The sequence below is a fragment of the Pseudophryne corroboree genome, chromosome 4, assembly GCF_028390025.1.
Source record: "Pseudophryne corroboree isolate aPseCor3 chromosome 4, aPseCor3.hap2, whole genome shotgun sequence".
NCBI classification, from domain to species: Eukaryota; Metazoa; Chordata; class Amphibia; order Anura; family Myobatrachidae; genus Pseudophryne; species Pseudophryne corroboree.
In genome coordinates, this window is record NC_086447.1 from 121,965,250 (window position 1) to 121,992,257 (window position 27,008).

Sequence of the window (27,008 nt, forward strand, 5' to 3'; positions counted from 1 at the left end):
TTTTCGTCGCTCCGGAGAACGCATTGTGATTGACAGGAAATGGGTGTTACTGGGCGGATGTACGGCGTTTTAGGGGCGTGTGGCAGGAAACGCTACCGTTTCCGGAAAAAACGCAGGCGTGTCTGGAGAAACGGTGGGAGTGCTTGGGCGAACGCTGGGTGTGTTTATGACGTCAGCCGGGACCGAAAAGCACTGAATTGATCGCACAGGCAGAGTAAGTCTGGAGTTACTCAGAAACTGCTAACTCGGTTTTGATCGCAATATTGCGAATACATCGGTCGCACATTTAAGATGTTTAGATTCACTCCCAGTAGGCGGCGGCTTAGCGTGTGTAACTCTGCTACATTCGCCTTGCGAGCGAACAACTCGGAATGAGGGCCTTGGTACAATTGTTTACTGGTTTATTAACAACTGAAGAATAAAAGGCACTCACTAAAGAAGAAGGGTGAGAAAACATCCATTTCAAACACACAGGATACAAATAGAGTAAAAAAATATGTTTCTCAGAGACCTACAAAGAAAACATACCAGAGATTATTGGGTAAGGTTCAAACCAGAAGTACAAAATTATGGACAAATAAAAGAGATATTTGATCACAAGAAACCTTTTACAATGTTGACCATTGCTTTTGTTGAGGGTCTTAGATCGCATATCAAAAATTGGTTGACCATTAATGATCTACTGTGGCGCACACAAGTCCCAGAGGATTTGACAACCTTAGCAGTACACCATGAAGATAACTTGGTGTTCAATAAAGTTAGAAACAAGTTAAAGTTGCTGAAGTCACTGGTAATATGGCTGGGTGGGCAACAGAAAGGTACCACCCCTAGACATAGACCGTTTCAGCGTGAAACAGGCAGGTGTCCAGTCTGATCAACTGGATACTTGCGCTGTCGAGCTGAAATTGTTTGTTAATTCTGTAGAAACCAACTGCAGATAATACGTTGTTAATTTGACCTGCAGACCGTGCTGGGCAGGACAGTTCCAGAGAAGAATAAAATATATTAGTTTTTAATTAAGGCATATAATGTAATTTCACCTCATATTGTATAGCAAACCATGCTAACAGAAATCCCTGCAAAGCAAAATAATAATAACAGCAGCTCTACTAACTTGTCAGAAAACTCGGCATGACACTGTGGCACGCTTACCAGAATGGGAACTGGTCCTCATTATTTCTACCACCATTACCCTGGTCAAATGTAATATTTTGAAGTCTGCTACTTTACAAATGGTTAATGAAACTGATGGGTTTCAGAGAGAGGAATGGAGGGAGGAAAGTGTAACCCCTCGTGCTTGCTTAACATACCCTGACTAAGCTGATAATAACTGCCAAGGTAGCAGCACGAAAATAAATTGTAATAAAAATGTTTACATGTTTACTAAAGATATATGTATACTAAATGAACAAACATTAATCAAAATGCAAAAAGCTTGTTATTTACAGGAAAGGACTAAAGAGGGAAAATGCAATGAAGGCTTGTGGCACAGCTCTGAAGGTAAAACTGTTGCCCCAAAATCACTCTTGCCAGCATTGGCACAGATGTCCCATGGACTGACCCATGCAGGTAAGATGGCCATAATTAGTCTGATTCAGACTTACTGGGATGCACCTTGTTTTGCATCAGTTGCAACCAAATACTGTGCTTCTTGCATCATCTTGCAGAGGAATGCTGGAAGAACAGTTAAGACTATACCTTCACATCTTCCCCAGACAACTGGTCCTTTCCAAGTTATACAAATTGATGTCATTCAGCTTCCAAAGGTTAGGATGTTTTAGCATATATTGGTTTGTGTAGACAGGTTCAGTGGCTAGGTAGAGCATCAAGTCCAGCACAGAAATTGGTACAGGAATTTATAGGTATACCATATGTGATATGGTATAGCATATGTGATATAATCTAACCAAGGCATACATTTTATGGGACTAGTGTTTAAAAAGATGTGCCAACCAGCAGCAAAATTGAACATTGCAACGGGACTATTAAAAATAAGCTGGCCAAAATATGTAAAGAAACCAGCTTGCAGTGGCCAGAAACTTTGCCATTAGTGTTGCACTCGATCAGAACAACACCAAGGGGGGAGTTGAACATTTCTCCGTATGAAATACTGTTTGGAAAATTGCCCAATGTTGCTATTGCACCCGCATATGAACTCAGTAAAACAAATGATTTAACTGTGAACTATCTTATTTCATTAAGCAACCAGCTAAAGAAGATCCAAGCTACTGTGACCAGCACACAACCAATCCATGTGAAAGGTGCTTGTCATAATCTACATCCTGGTGATGAGGTGATGGTCAGAAATTTCCTGAGATCGGGCTCGCTGACAGACCGGTGGGAAGGACCTTACCAAGTCTTGTTGACAACCCCAACTGCTGTTAAGATAAAGGAGAAGACTTCGTGGATCCACTCCACCCACTGCAGAAAAGTCACGCCTCCTGAGACAGCACATGTGGAAAATATTCTCCAAGACTCCTCTGCACTTCACCAGTAAAACCAGCAAGTGAGTGGTTCGGGCATAATAATCCCTTGAGCCACTTGCCAACGCAGTATCTCTGTGGAGGGTACATAACTCCTAGAAGAGTACTGTGAAGATCAAAGGACAACAAAGACAATGCTAAACAGGATGATGCTGATAGGCCAAAGGCCAGACCGTGGACTATGGGGGTGCATTCTCTCATGGGCATGTCTGATTACAATCATACTCATTGTGCTTGAGTGTTGTATATACATTCCAGGGTCTGTTAACAATGTGACCAGTCAAACAGGTAATGTAACATCTTACAATGAAGCGTTATTCAAGACACGTGTGTGTAGGGCCTTACAAAAAAATTATTATGGAGGAGAATTTACAGGTAATTCCATGATAGCAATGCACAGTAAAATGGCAAAGGCTCTCAACACAAGCAAATGTTGGATTTGTACTCACCTACCCATCAGTGTAGAGGCAGGCATACCCCTCCTGGCTCATTACATAAGCACAGCTGACATGATAGACAGAGATTGGTCCTGCCATAGACGAAAGAATGGTAGTCACATTTGTGCCAATAACATGCCTAAAGTACAGAATATAGTAGACTTCCCATATTTGAATGTTTCAAGCAGAGGTCTGCTGCATTCACCTGCTCTACAAGTAACCGCAGCCACAGGGAGGCCTGAATTTTGTTTAAGTGTCAATTCAAAGCCAGGCAACTACAAGTTAAAAAGAAAGAAAACTATATTCAGGGCAAAAAGACAAAACCTGGGATATACTAACTGTACTGGAGCCACATTTGTAGTTCAAAGTTCAAAAAAGTGTACACTAAAAACCCTCAAAACCTGTTGGCATTCCATAGATGCAAATGGGGCATTAACACCTAACGATACTTTATACCAACTACAGAAAAAGGTGTACACTTGATAACAGCACATGTGGAGATGCCAATGGTAATAACACAGGGTACTTTATGATATATATAGGACTCATTTACACTAAAGTACTTGGAATGCCTCTGCCTAAGGGTATGTATTGGGTTTGTGGAAAATGGGCATACTCATGGATTCCCTTAGGTGCTAAAGGACAATGTGTACTCTCCTCAGTATTCCTATAGAGAATGACTTGGTGCCAAGTGACCTGACATATTTAAGACATCTCAGTAAAAGAGAAGTGAAAAAAAAAGGATATGTATCTTTCAGATTTTCTGATGGTGAACGTACGGCTGGAACTTTGTTTCCTCTGTCCACTATCTATTTGGTGGAAAAAGCTGTGTCCCAAACCTTAACGGTACTAGATCAGATGGTAGGGGAATTGGTAGTTTCAATCAATCAGACAGTGGAAGAGCTGGCTCAAGTAAGAAAAGTGGCTTTACAAAATAGGATGGCACTGGATCAGCTGTTGGCAGCAGAAGGGGGCACGTGTGCAGTGGTAGGACAAGAATGTTGTACTTATATTGAAGATCACAGAGCTGAAATAAGTGCTCATCTGAGCAAGGTGGGAGAGTTGCAGCAGGAAATGATAAGGTTAGGTGCTAGTGAAGGTTGGGATCCACTTGGATGGCTAGGAGGAAATATTGCAAAGCTTTTTTCTGGAGTATTGCAGTACATTGTGTTTGCTGCACTGATTGTAGGAATCATATATCTTACCATCAAGTGTGGACCAGTAGTCTGTGTACAATGTGGTAAAGGATTTAAAAGGTTGAAAGTGCACCATAAAATGACCATTGTGGTGGTAGATGATGAGGTTCCACTAGAACAGGTGACTCAGGGAACAAGTCAGGGGCAGCAGGAAAGACAGGTGGTATATGCTGACATGAGCAAATCTTATGAAAGTTTACAACTCCAGGAAGCTGAGCCCATATACCAGGCTTTAGAGGAGGATCAGGCAGGTAGGGAAAGTACACAGCTTGTTAATTTTACTTATGGACTGGATAACAGGGTAGAAATGAATCAGGATGAGTATGTTAGACATGAAATACAAGCGAGTTTCACCTAACTGTGTCAACACCCTCTTAGCCAACACCAGAAGGTTCCTATAAAAAGAACAGGGATTCCCGTCCAGTGCGGTGAGCATTGGCGCCAGGCCCATCCCCGTGAACCTACCTTTTTCCTATGTTGTGCGTCTACCTAACCCTCATTAAAAATTGTGAAATTGAACCTTCTGATTTGTGTATTAGAGTGCCAAGTATATTGGCAGAGAGAGGAATGATATAGATAAGTGAATACACAAAATGGAAGCTGGATGTCAGTTTGTCTATTGCTTAAAAGAAACTGTTGCTTTAAATGAGATTCTTATATGTTTGCAGAAACTTTGATTTTAGTAGCAATTAAGGAAGTTAGTCTAGCTTTACAGTATTTCATAGACTGTGGTTAGCTAGTATCCTATAGAAAAGGGAAGTCGAAAGTATGTTGAAGGTAAAAGTATATTTTTAATGTAACAGTCATAATCACAAGATGCTGAGCTAATTAATTGGAAATCCCCCATAAGGGGAGTTTATAAATTATAATATATTCTGATATTTGAAATGTAATTGGTCTATGTATATGATTGGCTTGTTAATTTGATTAGATCATGTAATGCTATGATGAAAGTATATAAGATGAAATCAACGTGTCAATGTGCAGTTCATGATATTCTTTTATCGTGAGCCCTGTGAACTTCACAATGCAATAAATCTACCAAAGAGACTTCATTGTTCTTCAATTATTTTACATGACCATATCACCCTGATGGCCTTTGAGACGCCAGGACAGGCACAAGCTGAGTAGCCGGCTGTCTCATGTCATCAACTGTCTTTTGTAAAGAGCTGACACTATCACGTAAGTCCTTCCATAAGTTCATCCACTCGGGTGTCGACTCCCTAGGGGGTGACATCACCATTACCGGCAATTGCTCCGCCTCCACATCATTTTCCTCCTCATACACGTCGACACAATCGTACCGACACACAGCCCACACACCGGGAATGCTCTGATAGAGGACAGGACCCCACTAGCCCTTTGGGGAGACAGAGGGAGAGTATGCCAGCACACACCAGAGCGCTATATATATATATATAGGGATAACCTTATATAAGTGTTTTTCCCCTTATAGCTGCTGTTATGTTAATACTGCGCCCAATTAGTGCCCCCCTCTCTTGTTTTACCCTTTTCTGTAGTGCAGGACTGCAGGGGAGAGTCAGGGAGACGTCCTTCCAGCGGAGCTGTGAGGGAAAATGGCGCCTGTGTGCTGAGGAAATAGGCTCCGCCCCCTTCTCGGCGGACTTTTCTCCCGCTTTTTGCTGTATTCTGGCAGGGGTTAAAATACATCCATATAGCCCTGGGGGCTATATGTGAGGTATTTTCGCCAGCCAAGGTGTTTTTATTGCTGCTCAGGGCGCCCCCCCCCAGCGCCCTGCACCCTCAGTGGCCGGAGTGTGAAGTGTGCCTGAGGAGCAATGGCGCACAGCTGCAGTGCTGTGCGCTACCTTGGTGAAGACTGATGTCTTCTGCCGCCGATTTTCCGGACCTCTTCTTGCTTCTGGCTCTGTAAGGGGGCCGGCGGCGCGGCTCTGGGACCGGACTCCGAGGCTGGGCCTGTGTTCGGTCCCTCTGGAGCTAATGGTGTCCAGTAGCCAAGAAGCCCAAGCTGGCTGCAAGCAGGCAGGTTCGCTTCTTCTCCCCTTAGTCCCTCGATGCAGTGAGCCTGTTGCCAGCAGGTCTCACTGAAAATAAGAAACCTAAAACTAAACTTTTTCTTAGAAACTCAGGAGAGTCCTAGAATGCACCCTTCTCGGCCGGGCACAAAAATCTAACTGAGCCTTGGAGGAGGGTCATAGGGGGAGGAGCCAGTGCACACCAGGTAGTCCTAAAGCTTTACTTTTGTGCCCAGTCTCCTGCGGAGCCGCTATTCCCCATGGTCCTTACGGAGTTCTTAGCATCCACTAGGACGTCAGAGAAAATCTGTTACTGGTCTTGTGGATCTATTTCTTGTTACCTTGCAAGCTCGACAATTCAAACAATGAAAATTACCTTTCTCTCCAACTTGGTTGTTTGTTTCCATTTGTACATAGCTGTTTACAAGGTTTACTCCTTGCTTTTTATATATATAATTTGTGGTTTTTCCTTTATATATGGAGCCAATTGTTTATCCAAATGTAGAACATGCCAATGTTTCTGTAATATCGACTCAAATTGATGGTGTTGGCTATTGAATTGTGTTATAAAAGCAGTATTAAAATTGTTTTCGTTTGTTCTCTTCCTATACTGAATCATGGATGAAATCTGTTCAATCTCGTTCTGTAAAGCTGTGTCTCTATATCCTTTCTCCACAAATTTGTCCTTCATTTTCTGACTTTGCAGTTGATACAGTATGTTTCTTGATGGGTGCAGTTTCTTCTTAGTCTCCTAAATTGACCACTTGGGATATTCTGAAAACTGTTTGCATGGTGATTGCTTGTTTGACTAAGCATATTATTCCCATTACATTCTTTTGTGTGATTCCTTGTACAAATCTTTTTGCCCTGGATGAAGATCTCCAAATCCAGGTATACCACCATATTTTTACTGACCGTCGATGTAAATTCCAAGCCATATGTATTTTCTTCCATATATTTCAGGAATTCTGTCAGAGTTTGTTGTGGTCCTTTCCATATAAACAGCAGATCATCTATGTACCTTTTCCATATCACTATATTTCTCCGAACGGGTTGTTATCCCAGATCTTTTCCTCCTCCCACCTAGCCACGAAAAGATTAGCGTAGCTAGGTGCGAAGGAGGAACCCATTGCGGTTCCTTTTACCTGATTGTAGAACTGACCCTGATTCCAAAAATAGTTTCTGTTCAGTATATATTGTATACAGCTGATTATGAAGTTAATCTGAAAATTGGGTAGCTTTGTACAATTCGAAAGGAAGAATCTGCTCATTACAGACAAGTCCAAAATTAGCTACTTCTTACTACACCTGGACCTTCCAGCAGCTTTTGTAACATTCAGATGTCTGTTCACTGGTAACTTATGGTCTAATTAAGATTTGCACATCGTAAACTCCATGGTTTTCATACAAATCCAATGGTTGTGAGCAGTGGCGGCTCAAGAGGTGGGGTTGTAACACAGTCTAGAAATTCAAATAAGGGAGACACACCAACTGCCCCCCAAACACTGCCAAACATCCCCGGCCGGGACTCACTAACAGGTATCATTAGCTCTAATGGAATTTAATGTAAATCAGTCAACAAACTAAAGACTGTTACTGGAGTGCCGCATGGAGGAATCTCTGTTTCTATTATATATATATATATATATATATATATATATATGCAAAAAGAAAACCACAGCACTCGCCACCCCAGAAGCGGGGTACAGCAATGCACTAACCACTCAAAGGGTGGGGTGCACGTAACACGGCACTCGCCATCCCAAAAGAGGGGTACACAGCTACACTTACCACTCACAGGGTGGGGTGCATGTAGCCCATGACCACATTGCTCTAAAACATACAAACAGAAGACCCAGCACTCACCAATGTAATCACAGAAAAAGAAGGTAAAGCTCCCAGCGCTCAATTAAATCATGTCAATGAGAAACCCACAATGAGCTGAAATAGCTTAATAAAATGGTATAGAGTAAAAAGTTCAAATGAAGATGGCGAGGTACTGTGGCAAGGAGGAAATTCTGAAACTGTCAAATTCTTTCCGTCTGTAGAAGTATCCAAAAAAAACCTTCAGAACCACACTTACTTTTTAACCCCTTGTGTCGTTCCTCAAAAGGTATCTTTGTAATCCCTCTGTACGTGTATGTGTACTTTCAGCGAGGAGAGGAAAAGTCCCTCAGTGTTTCAGCGGCAATCCGGACACCCAATCATTAAAAAGATAAAAATTATCCAATGAGGATTTTAATGGTAATAAATGACACTTAAGCACATATAAAAGGAGGCGGAACCTCCGAAACGCGTTGATATACATTGCAGAATCTGGACGGGGACGGAGTGAGACCATCTTCAGCTTTCAAGCTTGAGGCTGTTGCCGTGGCAGCGCGCTGAGACTAGCCGGACGTCTTTAGCTGGAGCGCACAGCCTCCACAGAAAGCGGGTACGATCCCCTTCGATCCCTATCCATTGTTAGATGAAGATTTTACCTTGTTTTATATGTGCTTAAGTGTCATTTATTACCATTAAAATCCTCATTGGATAATTTTAATCTTTTTAATGATTGGGTGTCCGGATTGCCGCTGACACACTGACGGGCTTTTCCTCTCCTCGCTGAAAGTACACATACACGTACAGAGGGATTATACAGCCTCCACAGAGAGCGGGTGTCTGAATACTGCTGATACACAGATGGGCTTTTCTCTCCTTGCTGAAAGTACACTGACACGTACAGAGGGATTACAAAGATACCTTTTGAGGAACGACACAAGGGGTTAAAAAGTAAGTGTGGTTCTGAAGGGGTTTTTTGGATACTTCTACGGACGGAAAGAATTTGACAGTTTCAGAATTACCTCCTTGCCACAGTACCTCGCCATCTTCATTTGAACTTTTTACTCTATACCATCTTATTAAGCTATTTCAGCTCATTGTGGGTTTCTCATTGACATGATTTAATTGAGCGCTGGGAGCTTTACCTTCTTTTTCTGTGAATGTATTGATTGGTGTAGGTGGACACCATTAGGTAAAGACCGGCTGCTATAAAAAGGCGCTGCGTAAAGGTTTCCTTTTTTCTGTTATACTCACCAATGTAAGCTCACTTATCCTCAACATTCAATAAATAAATAAATTGTTGAGTGCTGGGTCTTCTGTTTGTATGTATTAGAGCGATGTGGTCATGGGCTACATGCACCCCACCCTGTGAGTGGTAAGTGTAGCTGTGTACCCCTCTTTTGGGATGGCGAGTGCCGTGTTACGTGCACCCCACCCTTTGAGTGGTTAGTGAATTGCTGTACCCCGCTTCTGGAGTGGCGAGTGCTGTGGTTTTCTTTTTGCGTATATGATGGGGTTAATCTATGGTTAACTCTTATTAACCGTGGCCACTAGCTTTCTCATGCACCCCTGTGTGGACTCTATTATCCTGAACCTGTCTCAGCTGTTCCTTAGCAATCTATCTAAGCCAATGTAAGGTGACGAGTGTACCTTTAAAAGCCATAAAGTCTGTGGCAGATGCACCTTAAATCTAGCAGGCAGATGATGTGTGTAACAGCAGTGAAGTAGTCAGGTTTTAAGACTCTGTGATAGTGTAGGACCTGCTTGAAGGTGGGGTACCTTGGCGAGCGGTTTGCAGGCTTCCGTGCGTTGGCCAATCCACTAACTAAACACCCATCATTTATTTATTGAATTGTTGAGGATAAGTGAGCTTACATTGGTGAGTGCTGGGTCTTCTGTTTGTATATATATATATTGTGACAAGAACACTGGAATAGTGTTTGAGGGCAGGTATGTTTGTCCAAGGTTCTTGTCTTACATGTATTAGAAAAATGAAAACTTCTAGGAAAATGTTTTGTTTTGTCAGAACCTTTTTCAGTTTATTGGAAAAGCTGGATAAGGGCCCTGAAAGAGAGATAGGGCAAGTTCCAGACATTGGGCCCAGTTCGGGTCTTTGGCCTCACAGAGGGCTAATCAGGGCTTTCAGCTGTGCAAGAGCCTTTTAGGGCTGCTAGCCTGATCAGTGTGTGCAGATTGCCTGGGGAGAGACTGCAGAATCACTGTGAGAGGAGCTTCCTTATACAAGTGAGCTATACAGTGTTTACTGGAGAACTCTGTGTTTTTGTTTAGTAATAGTTAGGAACGTCTTGTGTTTAGTTAGTGCCGGACAGGCAAGGAATTTTCTTTTGGTGTTTGTTTTATTTTCTGTTTAATAGAACTGGCTGTGGCCAGTTGCTCCACAAACTGGACTTGTGTGATTCCTCAGCTGCTGCGTGCTGCCATTTACCCCAGGAAATGGCACCTTGTACCCTTACAGTGTTACAACTTGGTGGAGAATGCGAGCATGCCGTTCTGCGCATAAGTGAAAGCAGCAGCTTTATGAGGCTTGCAGAAAACGGTGGTTTATGCAGATACAGCCCAGTGTGAAGTTACTGAGACTCGCCCTGAGGATTTGATATATGTCCTGGGTGAAAGCAACTACAAAGCCGCCTGAAAAGTCTGTTGACATGGAGGAACTGCTCAAAGCCTTGCTGCAAGCTACAGCGGCTCAGCAGGAGGCCAACAGACAGCAGCAGGTGGCAATGGAGGAAAATAGGAGACAGCAGCAGGTGGCTATTGACGAACTTTACAGGCAACAGCGTCAGGATAGAGAGGCCTTAACAGAAGTGGTGCAGAGCCTTGCAGCCCGGATTGAAGATATGGCCATCATATGACCAGCTCTAGTTCTATAAGGGCCAGTCACTTCCTGCAGAAAATGACAGAAGCTGATGATGTGGAGGCCTACCTGACCATGTTTGAAAGGACTGCCGAGCGTGAGAACTGGCCAAAAGCACAGTGGGCCAGTCTGCTGGCACCTTTTCTGTCAGGTGAGCCCCAAAAAGCGTACTTTGATTTAAGCCCTGCCGAGGCTCGGGACTATGATAAGCTAAAGACTGAGATCCTGACCCGCCTGGGAGTCACGCTGTCAGTATGAGCACAACGGGTGCACCGTTGGGTTTACGCCATGGAGAAGCCTCCTCGCTCCCAGATGCATGACCTTATTCAGCTAATAAAAAAATGGTTACAGCCAGAGACATTAACTGGTCCCCAGATGGTTGAAAGAGTCGTCATGGACCGCTATTTGAGATCTTTGCCCGTGGTCCTGCGCAAGTGGGTGAGCCATGGAAACCCGGATACTGCCGACCAATTAGTGGACATGGTAGAGAGGTATTTGGCGGCAGAGGAACTACTGATGACCACCCAGCAACCCATAGATCATCGACAGCACCCTTCAGTAAAGATTGGTAAGACTGTTCCGTGGGAAAACGTTGCTGGGCGGTTAGGAGAACGCAAGGCTGGAGAGACTGTAAACACTGGCCCTGGAGACAGGCCAATGGGGCTAGAATGGTCTATGCTGCCCAAACTGGTTGATAATCGTGTGGTTAAATGTTTTAGGTGTGGTATGCCAGGTCATGTTATTGCCAATTGCCCAGTCACGCAAGAACCCATGCAATGTGATGCTGCCGTTGAATGTCGCAGAATGTCTTTCTTTGCTAGGTTAGTCTGTACTGTGGTACCTTCACCTGAGCTGGAAAAACAAATGTGTGATGTGTTCTTAGAGGGTAACCGGGTAGAGGCCTTGCTAGATTCAGGAAGTTTAGTTACCCTCGTGAAAGCTGGGTTAGTGAACCCATTAAAGGTCCAGCAAATACCTATTGGGGTAACTTGCATACATGGGGATACCCAACATTATGTCACTGCTGAAGTGAATATAGAAACTTGCTGTGGGTCAGCAATTGTTAAAGTAGGACTGGTCCCCACCTTGGTGCATGAGGCCATAATAGGGAGGGATTTTCCTCATTTTTGGAAACTGTGGGAATCACATTTATCAACAGATGTGAGAAGTAAAGAGCCAGTTGATAATACCAGTGATTTTATGGATGTACATGTGTCTTCAGAACTTTCTGACCCTTTACCTTTTGCTAGTTTGGCTGGGGAAGTGACAGATGGGGAGTCCAGTGAGGACCCTCTTGCTGGGAACAGAGACATAGTTGTTAGAACTGAAAGCGTGCCTGATCTGGAGATAAAGAAGGATCTGTTTGCGTCTGAACAGTTAAAGGATCCTACCTTAATAAAGGCTAGAGAGAATGTTAAGGTTGTTAATGGGGAACCTGTGGTACCAGGTGACAGGGTTACGTATCCCCACATGGCCATCTGTAATGAGCTCTTGTACCACATTGTCAAAAGGGGTGAGGATGTGGTGGAACAGCTGGTAGTTCCCCAGCCTTATCGGAGAACGGTACTAGATTTAGCTCATAGTCACGTTACAGCAGGACATTTAGGGGCAGAAAAAACCACTGAAAGAGTTTTAAAAAGGTTCTTTTGGCCAGGGGTTTATAAAGAAGTGTCTGAATATTGTTCTTCCTGTCCTGAATGCCAGTATCATGCCCCTAGACCCCATTTCAGGAGCCCACTAGTTCCCATGCCTATTATAGAGGTCCCGTTTGACAGAATAGCCATGGATCTCGTGGGGCCCTTGTTAAAGTCTGCTCGGGGCCATCAGTATATCCTGGTAATTATGGACTATGCCACTCGATATCCTGAGGCTGTCCCTTTACGCACTATCACAACCAAGGCGATAGCTAGGGAGCTGGTGCAGGTTTTTAGTAGAGTGGGAATACCAAAAGAAATTTTGACTGACCAAGGTACTCCATTTATGTCAAGGATCATGAAAGAATTGTGCAAATTATTTAAGGTCACTCACCTCAGGACGTCCATCTACCATCCCCAAACTGACGGGTTGGTGGAAAGGTTAAATAAAACATTAAAAAGTATGTTAAAAAAAGTTGTTGATAGAGATGGGAAAAACTGGGATTGTTTGTTACCCTACTTGTTAATGGCCATCAGAGAAGTTCCTCAGCCCTCTACGGGGTTTTCTCCATTTGATTTGTTGTATGGTAGACACCCCAGAGGGCTGTTGGACATTGCCAAAGAGACGTGGGAAGGACAGCCCACTCCTTATAGAAGCGTTGTTGAACATGTAACCCAAATGCAGGATAGGATTGCAGCCGTGGTACCTATTGTCAGAGAGCACATGGAACAGGCCCAAAGTGCTCAACAGAGGGTATATAACTGGAGTGCCAAGATACAGGAATTTGCTCCCGGAGATAGAGTTCTTGTTTTGGTACCCACTGTGGAAAGCAAATTCCTAGCTAAATGGCAGGGTCCATTTGAGATTAGGGAAAAAAGTGAATGAGGTTAATTACAAAGTATACCAGCTGGGAAAGAGAAAACCCGAACAAATCTACCATGTTAACTTAATCAAACCCTGGAAAGATAGGTTGTCTCTGTCTGCGGAGCCTTGCCCTTCGGTGTCTTCACCTCGGTTGCTTCCCGCAGTAAAGGTGTCAGAGACATTATCAGCTGATCAGAACAATCAGGTTAAAGAATTTCTCATCCAAAATAGGGAGATATTTTCAGAGCTGCCTGGCCGAACGACCATAATAAAACATGACATTGTCACAGAACCAGGGGTCAGGGTCCATTTAAAGCCATATAGGATTCCTGAAGCTCAGCGAGAAGCTGTTTCTAAAGAAGTTAAAACCATGTTAGAACTTGGAGTCATAGAGGAATCTAACAGTGAGTGGTCCAGTTCCATAGTTCTCATCCCGAAGCCAGACGGTAGCATACGCTTCTGTAATGACTTTCGTAAGTTAAATGAGGTGTCCAAATTTGACGCATACCCCATGCCCCGTGTGGATGAGCTTATAGAAAGGCTGGGAACAGCCAGGTTTCTCACCACGTTGGACTTGACCAAAGGTTACTGGCAAATACCTTTAACTGATAGCGCAAAAGAAAAAACAGCCTTTTCAGTTCCGGAGGGGCTATACCAGTATAAGATGTTACCCTTTGGGTTGCATGGGGCTCCAGCAACCTTTCAACGGGCGATGGATAAAATTTTGAGGCCCCATAGAAAATATGCAGCTGCCTATTTAGATGATGTGGTAATTCACAGTACAGACTGGGGGTCCCATTTGGTTAAAGTACAAGCAGTACTGGACTCAATCAGAGAGGCAGGGTTAACTGCTAACCCAAATAGTGCTGCCTTGCAATGGAGGAGGTCAAATACTTGGGCTTCACCATAGGCAGAGGTCTGATTAGTCCCCAATTGAATAAAGTTGATGCTATTCAAAACTGGCCTCGTCCAGTGAATAAAAAAACAGGTAAGGGCTTTTTTGGGAATAACTGGGTACTATAGACGGTTTATTCCCAATTTTGTGACCACAGCAGTGCCGTTGTCAGACCTTACCAAAGGGAAGCAGTCAAATATGGTGAAATGGAACCCTGATGCAGAAAAAGTGTTCCAACATTAAAAGTGGCTTTGTGTTCACAACCGGTATTGATAACACCAGATTTTTCAAAATAATTTGTTGTACAGACAGATGCCTCAGAGGTAGGGATAGGGGCTGTGTTGTCCCAAACCAGAGATGGGGACGAACACCCTATCATTTATTTGAGTAGGAAACTCAATGAGCATGAAAAAAGGTATGCCATTGTGGAAAAGGAGGCTTTGGCCATTAAATGGGCACTAGATGCCTTGAGATATTACCTCTTGGGTAGACAATTCAGACTAGTGACAGGTCATGCCCCTTTAAAATGGATGTATGTAAATAGAGGTCAGAATGCTCGGGTAACTAGATGGTTTCTAGCATTGCAGGATTTTAAGTTTACTATTGAACATAGACCGGGTACACAATTGGCCAACGCAGATGCATTGTCCCGCATCTTCTGTTTGGGGGCTACAAGTGTTTCGGCCCCTAGGTCGAAACAGGGGAGGGGGATATGTGACAAGAACACTGGAATAGTGTTTGAGGGCAGGTATGTTTGTCCCAGGTTCTTGTCTTACATGTATTAGAAAAATGAAAACTTCTAGGAAAATGTTTTGTTTTGTCAGAACCTTTTTCAGTTTATTGGAAAAGCTGGATAAGGGCCCTGAAAGAGAGATAGGGCAAGTTCCAGACATTGGGCCCAGTTCGGGTCTTTGGCCTCACAGAGGACTAATCAGGGCTTTCAGCTGTGCAAGAGCCTTTTAGGGCTGCTAGCCTGATCAGTGTGTGCAGATTGCCTGGGGAGAGACTGCAGAATCTCTGTGAGAGGAGCTTCCTTATACAAGTGAGCTATACAGTGTTTACTGGAGAACTCTGTGTTTTTGTTTAGTGATAGTTAGGAACGTCTTGTGTTTAGTTAGTGCCGGACAGTTAAGGTATTTTCTTTTGGTGTTTGTTTTATTTTCTGTTTAATAAAACTGGCTGTGGCCAGTTGCTCCACAAACTGGACTTGTGTGATTCCTCAGCTGCTGCGTGCTGCCATTTACCCCAGAAAACGGCACCTTGTACCCTTACAGTGTTACAATATATATATATATATATATATATATATATATATATAAAATAAAAATATTATAACATTTATTAAAACAATATTTCCCTCTAAACACTTTTTACAGTACAAATCACAATTCATATATATGCACCAAATAACTGTCGATCTGATATCACTTTTTCAGACGTGTTCATCAAGGTATAAAACGGGTATAGGGGCACTGATTGGATAGAACATTTGCTAATGAAATTACTTGCTGGAAAAAGCTAATGGAGTTTGAAAAGGGGATCATCGTAGGCTGCGCGATGTCATGTTTCCATGGTGACGCTGGACTGGTATACAGAAATTTCGGCAAACCCGGATGGACTGGTCAGCTCAGAGTCCAGACCTAACCCCAAAGAGAACCTCTGGGACAAATTGTAGAGACGGGTGTGTTCTAGACCAACTCAACCTTCTTCAGTGTCATAGTTGGTCACCGTAAAACATACCGCCTGCAGTTGTCCAGGAACTTGTGGACAGTTTGCCAAGAAGGGTCTCCGCAGTAACCATTGCACATGGTGGACCTACAAAGTGTCGATGTCAATAAAAACTAGTTTATGTGTGTGTGTACTGTGTATATATATATATATATATATATACACAAATCCGGCACTCAATATGTCCCGTGAAATACTTGCCGGGTGTCCTCCATAATAAACTGCAATACTAGCAGCCATTTATGTATTTGCATGGAGAGGTGGGAAGCAGCTTATTCACTGGTGTTGTATAGGTGGTGAGAACATACCTTAAATACCGGTCAGCACCATACCACCGCTCCGGACCGGAGACCCGCTGACGTCATCCTAGCGCGACCGCGCCGGCGTCCTGGGAACTCCTGGGGGTGTGGTGATCACCTGTGTTTCCTAGCAACTAAACAAAAACATAAACAGTGCAGTGGGTAGACTGATCAGCAAATTGAGATACACTGTATACTTTTAAAGAATAACAGAATTCTACAGAGTATACTGCAAGTCAGCTGTTGAAATATATAACTATAAATGAACAGTGTAGCAGTCACTGCGCAGGTGGCTACAAAGAAGTAATAAACCGCATGCTTGATGAAATATCAAATAGTGGATAAAGATGATATTCTATCTCAACTATAATATATGGCCTTTGCTCATCCATTAAAGAGAATAAATCTGCTGTATTAAAGTATCAATTATAAAAAAGAAGAAAAGGAGAGCATCTCGTTTAATCCATGTGGTCGCACAGTTCTTAGCTTGTGGATCCAAAAGGCTTGTTTTTGCAGAATTTTGGGTTCTCTGTCACCACGTCCCATACTGGTACACAGTCGATCACCTTGTATCTTAAAGTAGCAAGACCATGTTTGTTTTGCAAAAAGTGGCGAGCAACAGGTTGATCCGCTTTTCCGCTCTCCAAGGCTGCACCAATGCTTGACCTGTGCATGGCCATTCTTTCTTTCAATTGCCGGGAAGTCTTCCCTATGTATAAAAGACGACAAGGACACCTAATATACTAAAACGATGAACCTTAAAGAACATGTGAGAATATGTTTGATTTTCAAGATCTTCCCTGTGTGGGGATGTACAAACGTGTCACAAGTCTCTAAAAAGCTGCAAGTTGTGCAATCAGTGCACCTGTAATTGCCCGGTTTACGGCTCAAAAAATGACTGGTGGTAATTGTGCTGAAAGAAGAGATATCGTTCTGTACCACAATATCTTTTATATTGCATCCTCTCCTATAGGATGGCAAAATCGAGTGATCCAATAGTACAAAATACTTAGTCCGGTGCCTTCCTAGGTGCCCCTGGCTGGGACCCAACTCATTCCGTCTAGAGGGCGGCACTCCGCAGCTAAGAGCTCACACAGAAGCGGGTAGATATATCAACGTTTCAAGACATTATTGTCTCGTCATTAGGACTCAGCAGTGCATAACCACAAACTGACCTTATATCGGCCTTCCCCACCACGTGTAACGCCGGTCAACAGGTTGCCCAGAGCACGTCTATAGATGACATCATCAGGTCACGCCCGCAAACCCGACTGCATAAATCAACATACATCACTAAAGATATAACCATATAAATGTACAAAAGTTAAAAAAATACACACATAATAATAAATCTACATACACAAAATCACAAAGTTACAATCAACATATTTCATTACTATTCTCGGACATGTAGTTTATAATAATGCATCAAACAGCTATAATAGCATTAATCTTATTCCTTGCAACATTATAATGAGACAAAATAGAAACACCTAATTGCAACAGTAATGTCAATACTAATGTCAATGCTCAAATACTTGGATAATTAACCCCTGTATGTTAATGTCAATACTAATGTCAATACTTCAATGCTTAGATCATTAACCCTTACAGGATATGAGAGACGGCTACCTTAATTAAAGTGACAGAACCACTAATCACTCATTTGGGTTGCACCCCCTCCCCCCTGCCTGTTGCCAAGCACCAAGTATGTAAAAATTGTGTATGTTTAGTGTCCAGCAGGGAAATAGTTAAAAATCCCAAGGGTGGTAGCTGATGAAGCTGAGGACTATATCTGTGCCTCTCATTGGGGCAGAGAGTGCATCTCTTGGGGACTCAACAATATGTTGGAGATGACCTGAGTTATTCTGTGAAACTCCCCCACAACAGAACCACCTAAGTTCGTTTGAGTAAGTGAGTTTGGTTTTCTGTATTTTTTATTTATTTTCATTTGTTGAGATTGCTGTATACTATGTGTGTTTTTAAAATATTCTTAATAATCTTTGTAACATCTTTTTGTAACTAAAGCTCTGAAGTATTCTTGAAATTAAATATCTAATTTTTGTTCTATTCCTGTGATTCTTATGAACGAAAGCCTTGTGTGGCCCCCGTCTACCTACTTTTCTAAGTATTGCAGTGTGTGTGTGATAGGTAGAAGCGAAGGCTACCTTGCGGTTAGATGCTTATTTCCTCTTGCTGGTGGCAGCTAAGGTGTTTGATTAATCCCGTGGGTCAAAAGTGACCCCCACGTCGCATGTGGCAATTCTCAAATTATCGTATTTGTGGAATTGGCCGGCAGCGTCGTGACAACTAGAAATTTCAATGCTGCACAGAAGGCTACCATCTGGCACATCTGTTTTACGGAGCATATTCAAAAAAGAAGTAGTATCTAAAAGAAAACCAGGACTGTTAACCACACAAGGCTGTAACACAGCATCCAGATAGACAGAAACCAGCTGAAGGAGCAAACCACGTGCCGAAATAATTGGTCGCCCAGGGGGCAGACCAAATTTTTCTGGATTTTAGGAAGTGTGTATGACACAGAAACTGACGGACACACCGATATTAGTGCGTCCATCATATCCTGTGAAACAAATCCCGTATCCACCACAGTTTTCAGTAATGAGCTAATCAAATTAGTAAATGTGCAAGTAGGATCACTAATTAACTGGTATACACCCTCATTGGATAACTGTTGTTCAATCTCTTTATATGCCTGCAGGTCCTGTATAACAATTGCGCCGCCCTTATCGGCGCGGCGACTCACGATATCAACATAACCAGATAAATCAAGTAGGGCATAAAATTCACATTTGGACAAATTGTTACCACATTTTGGTTTCAACCCTAATTCAGGTGTTATAGAATTAACATCATGTTCCAGCATGCGACTGACCATATGTATAGAGGAACTACTGGAACCAGGTCAAAAGTACTTTTCTTGAGACATTTACATAGTTGTAACGGTATATCCTTGTTCTCCCTATTCAGTTGTTGTACAACAGAATTAGGGTTGAAACAAAAATGTGGTAACAATTTGTCCAAATGTGAAGGCACTTTGTATGATTGGAGTGCTGCCTTTACGTCTAAGTGTGGGTATGTGTATATATATATATATATATATATATATATATACATCCAAAATGAACGGCACTCAGAGACTGTCATAAATGCAAAGGTATGTATTACATACCTTTGCATTTATGACAGTCTCTGGGGTATATTTACTAAGGTCCCGATTTTGACCGAGATGCCGTTTTTTCTTCAAAGTGTCATCTCGGGAATTTACTAAGCAGAAATCACGGCAGTGATGAGGCCATTCGTATTTTTTTGCAAGTCCAAGAATAAAAATACGAATGAATACACCATCGGTCAAAACGCGGCTGTTTAGATATGAATCTCGGTCATTTACTAACAATTCGTATTTGTAATGTCTACCGTGAAAATGCATTTGCGGCCGTGAAAAAATACAAATCGTAAAAAAGTCCTAAAAAAAACAGACCTGCTTTTGAGAAGCGTGTTTACATGTGTAGTCAATTATCCATTACTCACACCTGAATGTTTGGCCCTATAAAAGGGTCCCAGGCACAATTGGAAATTCTCTCACTCTGAAATGGCGGCTGTGGTGTGTGCTACAGATGTCCTGGTTGCTGGGGGATACCTGAGACTGGTCCATGAGTCTGGAAGCAATCTGGGCCAGGTAAGTCAACATGGTCAGCAGGTTGTACAGGTGCCGCGGAGGCTGCGCCAGCCACGTTTTTTTAGGGGTCGTTTAAACTTAAACGCATTGTCTGATGATAGGGTCATACAGATGTTTCGCCTAAATAGAACCAACATTTTTCGCCTGTATGACCTTGTCAAACTGGGACTAGACCCTGAGACAGCACGCTCTCGCTCTGTCTCAGGCCTGCACAAACTCCTGGCTGTGTTACACTTTATGGCTACTGGGAGCTTCCAGGCTGTGTCAGGCGACGTTATTGGTATCTCCCAGCCCACCTTTTCTAAATATTTGAATCAGGTGAGTTTAAAAATACATACACGTCTATGTCTAAGTGTTGCTTCTGTAAGGTCTTATAACACAGTATTGTATTGAATACAGATCATGACACTCACCTTAGATTTATTAATGTCCACTCAGGTTTTGGATGTCTTGGAACCACATATAAATGCCTCTATCTGCTTCCCTACCCAGGAGTCGCAGTGGCATGCTGTCAGGGTAGCTTTCTATGAGCTTGCTGACATGCCCAATGTGCTGGGGGCCATAGATTGCACACACGTTGAGCTGAGACCACCTAGGGGCCGACAATATATCTATACTAATCGGCATTCTAGCCAATCAACTAATGTCCAGGTGGTTTGTGATGCAAATCTCAAAATTATGAGTGTGGTTGCAGGTTACCCTGGCGGCTGCCATGACTCCTTCATCCTCAGTCAGTCATCTCTCTTTGATAAATTTGAGGACGGACAAATGCCTGATGGCTGGCCTGATGGCTGGCTGCTGGGTATGTTCAAAGTGTGTTGTGTGTATGTGTGTTAACTACAAACACTTTTTTTTTTTAAAGTAATTATTCATCAGACACATGTACTAATGTTGCCTATATCTGTATTTCAGGTGATGGGGGTTATGGCTGCTACTCTTGGCTACTGACTCCATTGTCCCAACCTGATTCTCCTGCTGAACACAGTTACAATCATGCACATAAGGCTACGCGGAATGTGATAGAAAGATGTTTTGGTGTGCTGAAATCTAGGTTTCGGTGTCTGGATAAATCTGCAGGCCTTTTGTTGTATAGTCCCTCCAAGGTGACTAGGATTGTGTTCTGCTGCTGTTTTCTACATAATCTGTGTTTGAATCAACATCTGGCACATGATGATGTAGAAAACAGTCAGCAAGCAGAGGAGTTAGAAACATCTGGTGACAGTGTGAGTACAGATGTAGGGAGGCAGGTAAGGCAAGAAGTGATTCTGCGGTATTTTACCGGTAAGTTTTTTTTGGATGTAATTAACCTTGACTAAACGCTTTGCAATACATTTTTGTAAGTGTGAATGTGTGTTTTCTTACTTAGTGTTTGTTCTTTATAGTGGTCTGTACATTTTAGTTAGTGATTGTTAAAAATACATTGTCATTCATTACCCCAGAAAATAATACACACATAGCGTGTTCTACAATGTTTGACACAGACACCGGAAGTTGTGTGATTTGAATAATCAAAGTTTTATTGTGTTACTCAATTTTTATTTTGTTGTTATTTTTTTTTCTTGTGTGTGCTGGGTGCCGTGCTTTGTGCTGGGTCGCTGGCACGTGCTCTGGAGGATCTACGAACAGGGGAGGTTACTGGGGTTTGGATAGGGGTCGTGGTTCCTGAGCTGGAGCTCACTTGTTGTGCTGCCATCAAAGTGATGCTTTGGCTTAAATTGTGGATGCTGGCATTCAGTTGGTTGTTACTTGCAGTGTGGCTGGCCACAATCCTCGACAATGCCTCATTTACCACCTGATTGTGTTGGACCAGTTGGATGAGTGCTTGCTGCTGGCGCTGTTGCTCATCAATTATGCGCGTTAAATTAGCCAGCATTTGAGTGTTGTCGGTCCGGATTTGCTCCATAGAAGTGGCAATTCTGCCTACCTGGACAATCAGTCTGCCCGAGTTCCTACTAATGCGCGGCAGATGATGGGGCAGACTGGCAAGGTGTTGGGTGTGGGCGTTCAGGCAGGCAGTGTTTTGGCTCTGTTGGTTTGTCAAACTGGACCAAAAGTCCGCGGACATTTGTGGCTGGGGTGGAGCTTGGATCAGTTGTGGAGTAATGGAGGGTTGGGGGATATCCTGCGGCTGGGTTGCCTGGGTCTGAACAACGGGTGTTAGTTGCAGTGTATAGGTGGCCTGTTGGTCTGGTTCCTGCTGGTCCACGTCGGCCATGAAGGTTGGTTCTGTATGGGGTGGCCAACATGCACTGTTTAGTTTACATTTAATATATTTTGTAGTCCTAAACATTTCAAACTTAATAATACTCCGGACATTTTTATATTTAAGTTGTGTATTTCTAAACGAGTAATCTTTTGTTTATAAAAACATATGTCCCATCACAGGCGTGCACATAGACTGACTGGCGGGTTCCACACCTATCTACCTCCCCTCCACAGCATTATAGTGTTCTGTCACCTCCCCTGTCCAGGATATAGACTGCTCACCTGGATGGTCCAGAGGAGCGGATCAAGTAAGCAGTCTACATCCAGGACAGGGGAGGTGTGTGAACACTATAATGCTGTGGTGGGGAGGTAGTTAGGTGAGTAAGTTGCTCTTCTTTTTCTGTGCACGTGTGTGGACTAAATTTAGTAAGATGGGTGGTAATTTTTAAATGTGATGTTGGCCATAGCAAACAATTAGACTTTGTTAATTTTTGCATTTGCACCTTCAAGAAGTTTATTCGTGAAATCAGATTGGTTGTTATGGCAAACATGTCATCTCAACTACAAATCACATCATAGTAAATGTACTGTGTCTAAATTTTTGAATGTGTTTAGTGTATGTTTTTACTCACCAGATAATTGAGGTGATCGGGGCTCATCACTTTGGGGACTAGCCAATAGTGCCTGTGGTGGCTGGGACAAGACTGCAGAGATGCGCCGCCTGGGTGGGGAAGATGGATCCGCTGATTCCAAATCAACACGGCGCGTCTTACTTGGCCTCCTCGGTAAGTTACCCGAGCCCTGTGATGGGCGCCTTAGAGGGCGGCTTGCAGAAGAAGAACCTATGTGAATAGATAAACATTAATATTTTGTACTTCTATGTGTTTGCAGAATATGTGACTACAGTGAATTCATACCTGCAATCCCAGCACCCACATCAGTTGGCAGTGGCCTGTCTGGAGCGCTGGTCTGGCGTACTGTTGAAAAATTTAAACAAACATTATGACCATACTTTGAAAAAACATTGTTAACTGCAAAACCTTAGTGTACTGTAACCATTTTGAACGTAATGTAAAGTAAACTAATTTCTGCTTAAGATAATCTGGATGACTTAATTTGTTGTGTATTTACAAATGAACATGGTGTTGCACTAAATAATCCAGAAACATTGATGAATTGTGTGCAATATATTGCAGAGATTGATTAATTGCTAATTGACCCAAACATCATTTTAAAAAATAGATATGCAAAAGAATTCAAAACACACGAACAAATTAAATAAATATGCAATTAGATACAACAGCTATGGACAAGCAAAATCTCAGATTAAGTATTGGAACTACACATACCAGCATGCACTGCACCTTATTTAACATTCACTAATCTAAAAACACAGCCAAGGCATGATGGGAAATGTATTTTAAAAACACAATTACAGCTTAAGGGTGCACAGGCCTGAACAACATGACCAACACAATGTATGCATACTTAAAAAAACATTTACATTTTGCAGCATTATCAGTTTGGAATGTTTAAAATTAAAATATAAATAAAAAACTCACCATCCTGCCTTGGACGGTCCGAATCCCGGACATGAGTTGCAGACACCACTTCTGCAGGAATCAGTGCCCGCACAGGCTCCTCCCAATCACGATACGTGGCCCGGAAAGGGGGGCCACCCCCGGTTTGGCGGGCTGATTTTGCCTCCTTGGCCATCTTGGCCTTGACACGGCGCTTGATGTCGTAAAACCTTTTGCGACACGTGTCCTCAGTCCGCCTCACCACACCCTCACTATTAACTGCCTGGATAACTTTCCCCCACAGGACAGACTTCCTGCGGGAGGACACCTTGGCAGCATCCTGCCCAAACAATTGGCGATGATGCCTCATCAGCTCCCGCACCAACGCCATGTTTTCAGCATAGCTGAACTTTACATTGCGCCCAGTCTTGGTAGTGGTGCGTGGCTGCGGAGCCACAGCACCATCGCTATCACTGGAGGACGCAGCAACAGGCACCCCCTCCTCCTCCTCACTAACCTCCTCCCTCTCACTACCCCCCTCCACCTCACTCACCTCCTCCCTCTCACTAACCTCCTCCACCACACTGACCTCCTCCCTCTCACTAACCTCCTCCACCACACTGACCTCTGAGTCAGACATAACCAGGACAAACTACACAACACAGAAAAAACAAAACAGAAAACACACTCCTCCACTACCGCTACACACCACACAGCCAACACACACACACACACACTCACTCACTCACTCACTCACTCACTCACAAACAATGACAATAGACTTGAAAAAATAAACAAGGACAAAAAATTTTACAAACTTTGAAAAAACAACACAACAAGTATGACAAGACTACTAACACACACACAGTACAGCACTCAACAATCGCTAAACTCCTCACAAAAACCACCAAAAAATCCACCAAACTCACCAACTCCAAATACACCTTCCTCTCTCCTCTCCACTAGCTAAACCCACGAGGTGCGGTGTGTTTGGGGCGTTTTTATAGTAATGTGCACAGACACTCCTCCATTACGAATACAACCAATCACGGACGACTGACAAAAACGAAACTTAGGAAAAAAACGCGGCCGTGCACGGACAAACACTGCCGTAACAGACATGTGACGCAGTCGTAAAAAAACACGAAAACACGGCCGCAAAACTACCAAATCGGCCGCATTACACACCAGAAAATCACGAATGACATCGACATCGAAAAACACGAAAATGCAAAATACGACCGCTTAGTAAATTCGTCGTAATAAATTCAAAAAGTTGCAGTTTTACACTTTCGATGTCATTCGTGATTATTCTCCCACCAAATCGGGAGAATTGCGAATGTTAGTAAATATACCCCTCTGAGTGCCGTTCATTTTGGATGTATATGGATTATTTGTGAACTGGACACCGGGGCAATTATGTTCGTTTTGTGAGTGCCGGCTGAATTGGATTCTTATATATATATATATATATATATATATATATATATAGACTGCTCAAAAAAATAAAGGGAACACTTAAACAACACAATGTAACTCCAAGTCAATCACACTTCTGTGAAATCAAACTGTTCACTTAGGAAGCAACACTGATTGACAATCAATTTCACATGCTGTTGTGCAAATGGAATAGACAACATGCTGTTGTGCAAATGGAAATTATAGGCAATTAGCAAGACACCCCCAATAAAGGAGTTGTTCTGCAGGTGATGACCACAGACCACTTCTCAGCTCCTATGCTTTCTGGCTGATGTTTTGGTCACTTTTGAAAGCAGGCGGTGCTTACACGGAGTCCACAACCCACACAAGTGGCTCAGGCAGTGCAGCTCATCCAGGATGGCACATCAATGCGAGCTGTGGCAAGAAGGTTTGCTGTGTCTGTCAGCGTAGTGTCCAGAGCATGGAGGCGCTACCAGGAGACAGGCCAGTACATCAGGAGATGTGGAGGAGGCCGTAGGAGGGCAATAACCCAGCAGCAGGACCACTACCTCTGCCTTTGTGCAAGGAGGAACACTGCCAGAGCCCTGATAAATGACCTCCAGCAAGCCACAAATGTGCATGTGTCTACTAAAACGATCAGAAACAGACTCCATGAGGGTGGTATGAGGGCCCGACGTCCACAGGCTTACAGCCCAACACCGTGCAGGACATTTGGCATTTGCCAGAGAACACCAAGATTGGCAAATTCGCCACTGGCGCCCTGTGCTCTTCACAGATGAAAGCAGGTTCTCACTGAGCACATGTGACAGACGTGACAGAGTCTGGAGACGCCAAGGAGAATGTTCTGCTGCCTACAACATCCTCCAGCATGACCGGTTTGGCAGTGGGTCAGTAATGGTGTGGGGTGGCATTTCTTTGGGGGGCCGCACAGCCCTCCATGTGCTCGCCAGAGGTAGCCTGACTGCCATTAGGTACCGAGATGAGATCCTCAGACCCCTTGTGAGACCATATGCTGGTGCGGTTGGCCCTGGGTTCCTCCTAATGCAAGACAATGCTAGACCTCATGTGGCTGGAGTGTGTCAGCAGTTCCTGCAAGACGAAGGTATTGATGCTATGGACTGGCCCACCTGTTCCCCAGACTTGAATCCAATTGAGCACATCTGGGACATCATGTCTCGCTCCATCCACCAATGCCACGTTGCACCACAGACTGTCCAGGAGTTGGCGGATGCTTTAGTCCAGGTCTAGGAGGAGATACCTCAGGAGACCATCCACCTCCTCATCAGGAGCATGCCCAGGCATTGTAGGGAGGTCATACAGGCACGTGGAGGTCACACACACTACTGAGCCTCATTTTGTTTTAAGGACATTACATCAAAGTTGGATCAGCCTGTAGTGTGTTTTTCCACCTTAATTTTGAGTGTGACTCCAAATCCAGACCTCCATGGGTTAATACATTTGATTTCCATTGATAATTTTTGTGTGATTTTGTTGTCAGCACATTCAACTATGTAAAGAACAAAGTATTTAATAAGAATATTTCATTCATTCAGATCTAGGATGTGTTGTTTAAGTGTTCCCTTTATTTTTTTGAGCAGTGTTTATATACAGGAACGACGGCACACGTTTCAGTGCTATATATATATAAATAACTGGTAATATACTGTATATACTGTATGCATATATATATATATATATATATATATAGAGAGAGAGAGAGAGAGAGACAGAGAGACAGAGAGAGATACAGAGAGAGAGAGCACTGAAACCCACGCTCTCACGTGGGTACTGGAGAATACTTGCTGCTGTGCCCTCTGGTGTGGTCTGTTATAGATAGCGAGGAATCAGCGACACTCCACAGTCTAATGCAGTAAAAAAGATTACTTTATTTGGTCCAAACAAATGGACCGAAT

The 27,008-nt window shown here is 43.2% G+C and overlaps 2 protein-coding genes across 3 annotated transcripts; one reads left to right on the top strand and one right to left on the bottom strand.

Moving 5' to 3' along the window:
* Window positions 1-523: 523 nt before the first annotated feature.
* LOC134909019 (uncharacterized) lies at window positions 524-5,023 on the top strand. Of its 2 annotated transcripts, none has more exons than XM_063915390.1 (2): window positions 524-1,766; window positions 2,203-5,023. In XM_063915390.1, the coding sequence occupies exon 2, from the start codon at window positions 3,566-3,568 to the stop codon at window positions 4,472-4,474; it is 909 nt and encodes a 302-aa protein (XP_063771460.1). In that variant the 5' UTR covers window positions 524-1,766; window positions 2,203-3,565; the 3' UTR covers window positions 4,475-5,023. The 2 variants fall into 2 exon arrangements, with proteins under 2 accessions (XP_063771460.1, XP_063771459.1); XM_063915389.1 differs by having other exon boundaries at window positions 524-1,569; window positions 1,668-5,023.
* An 11,689-nt stretch (window positions 5,024-16,712) lies between these two features.
* Window positions 16,713-24,132, bottom strand: LOC134910852 (uncharacterized). Its single transcript, XM_063919237.1, has 4 exons — window positions 23,698-24,132; window positions 23,053-23,112; window positions 22,768-22,977; window positions 16,713-16,939 (listed from the first exon to the last, which is right to left on the bottom strand). The coding sequence occupies exons 1-4, from the start codon at window positions 24,044-24,046 to the stop codon at window positions 16,713-16,715; spliced, it is 846 nt and encodes a 281-aa protein (XP_063775307.1). The 5' UTR covers window positions 24,047-24,132.
* Between the last annotated feature and the right edge of the window lie 2,876 nt (window positions 24,133-27,008).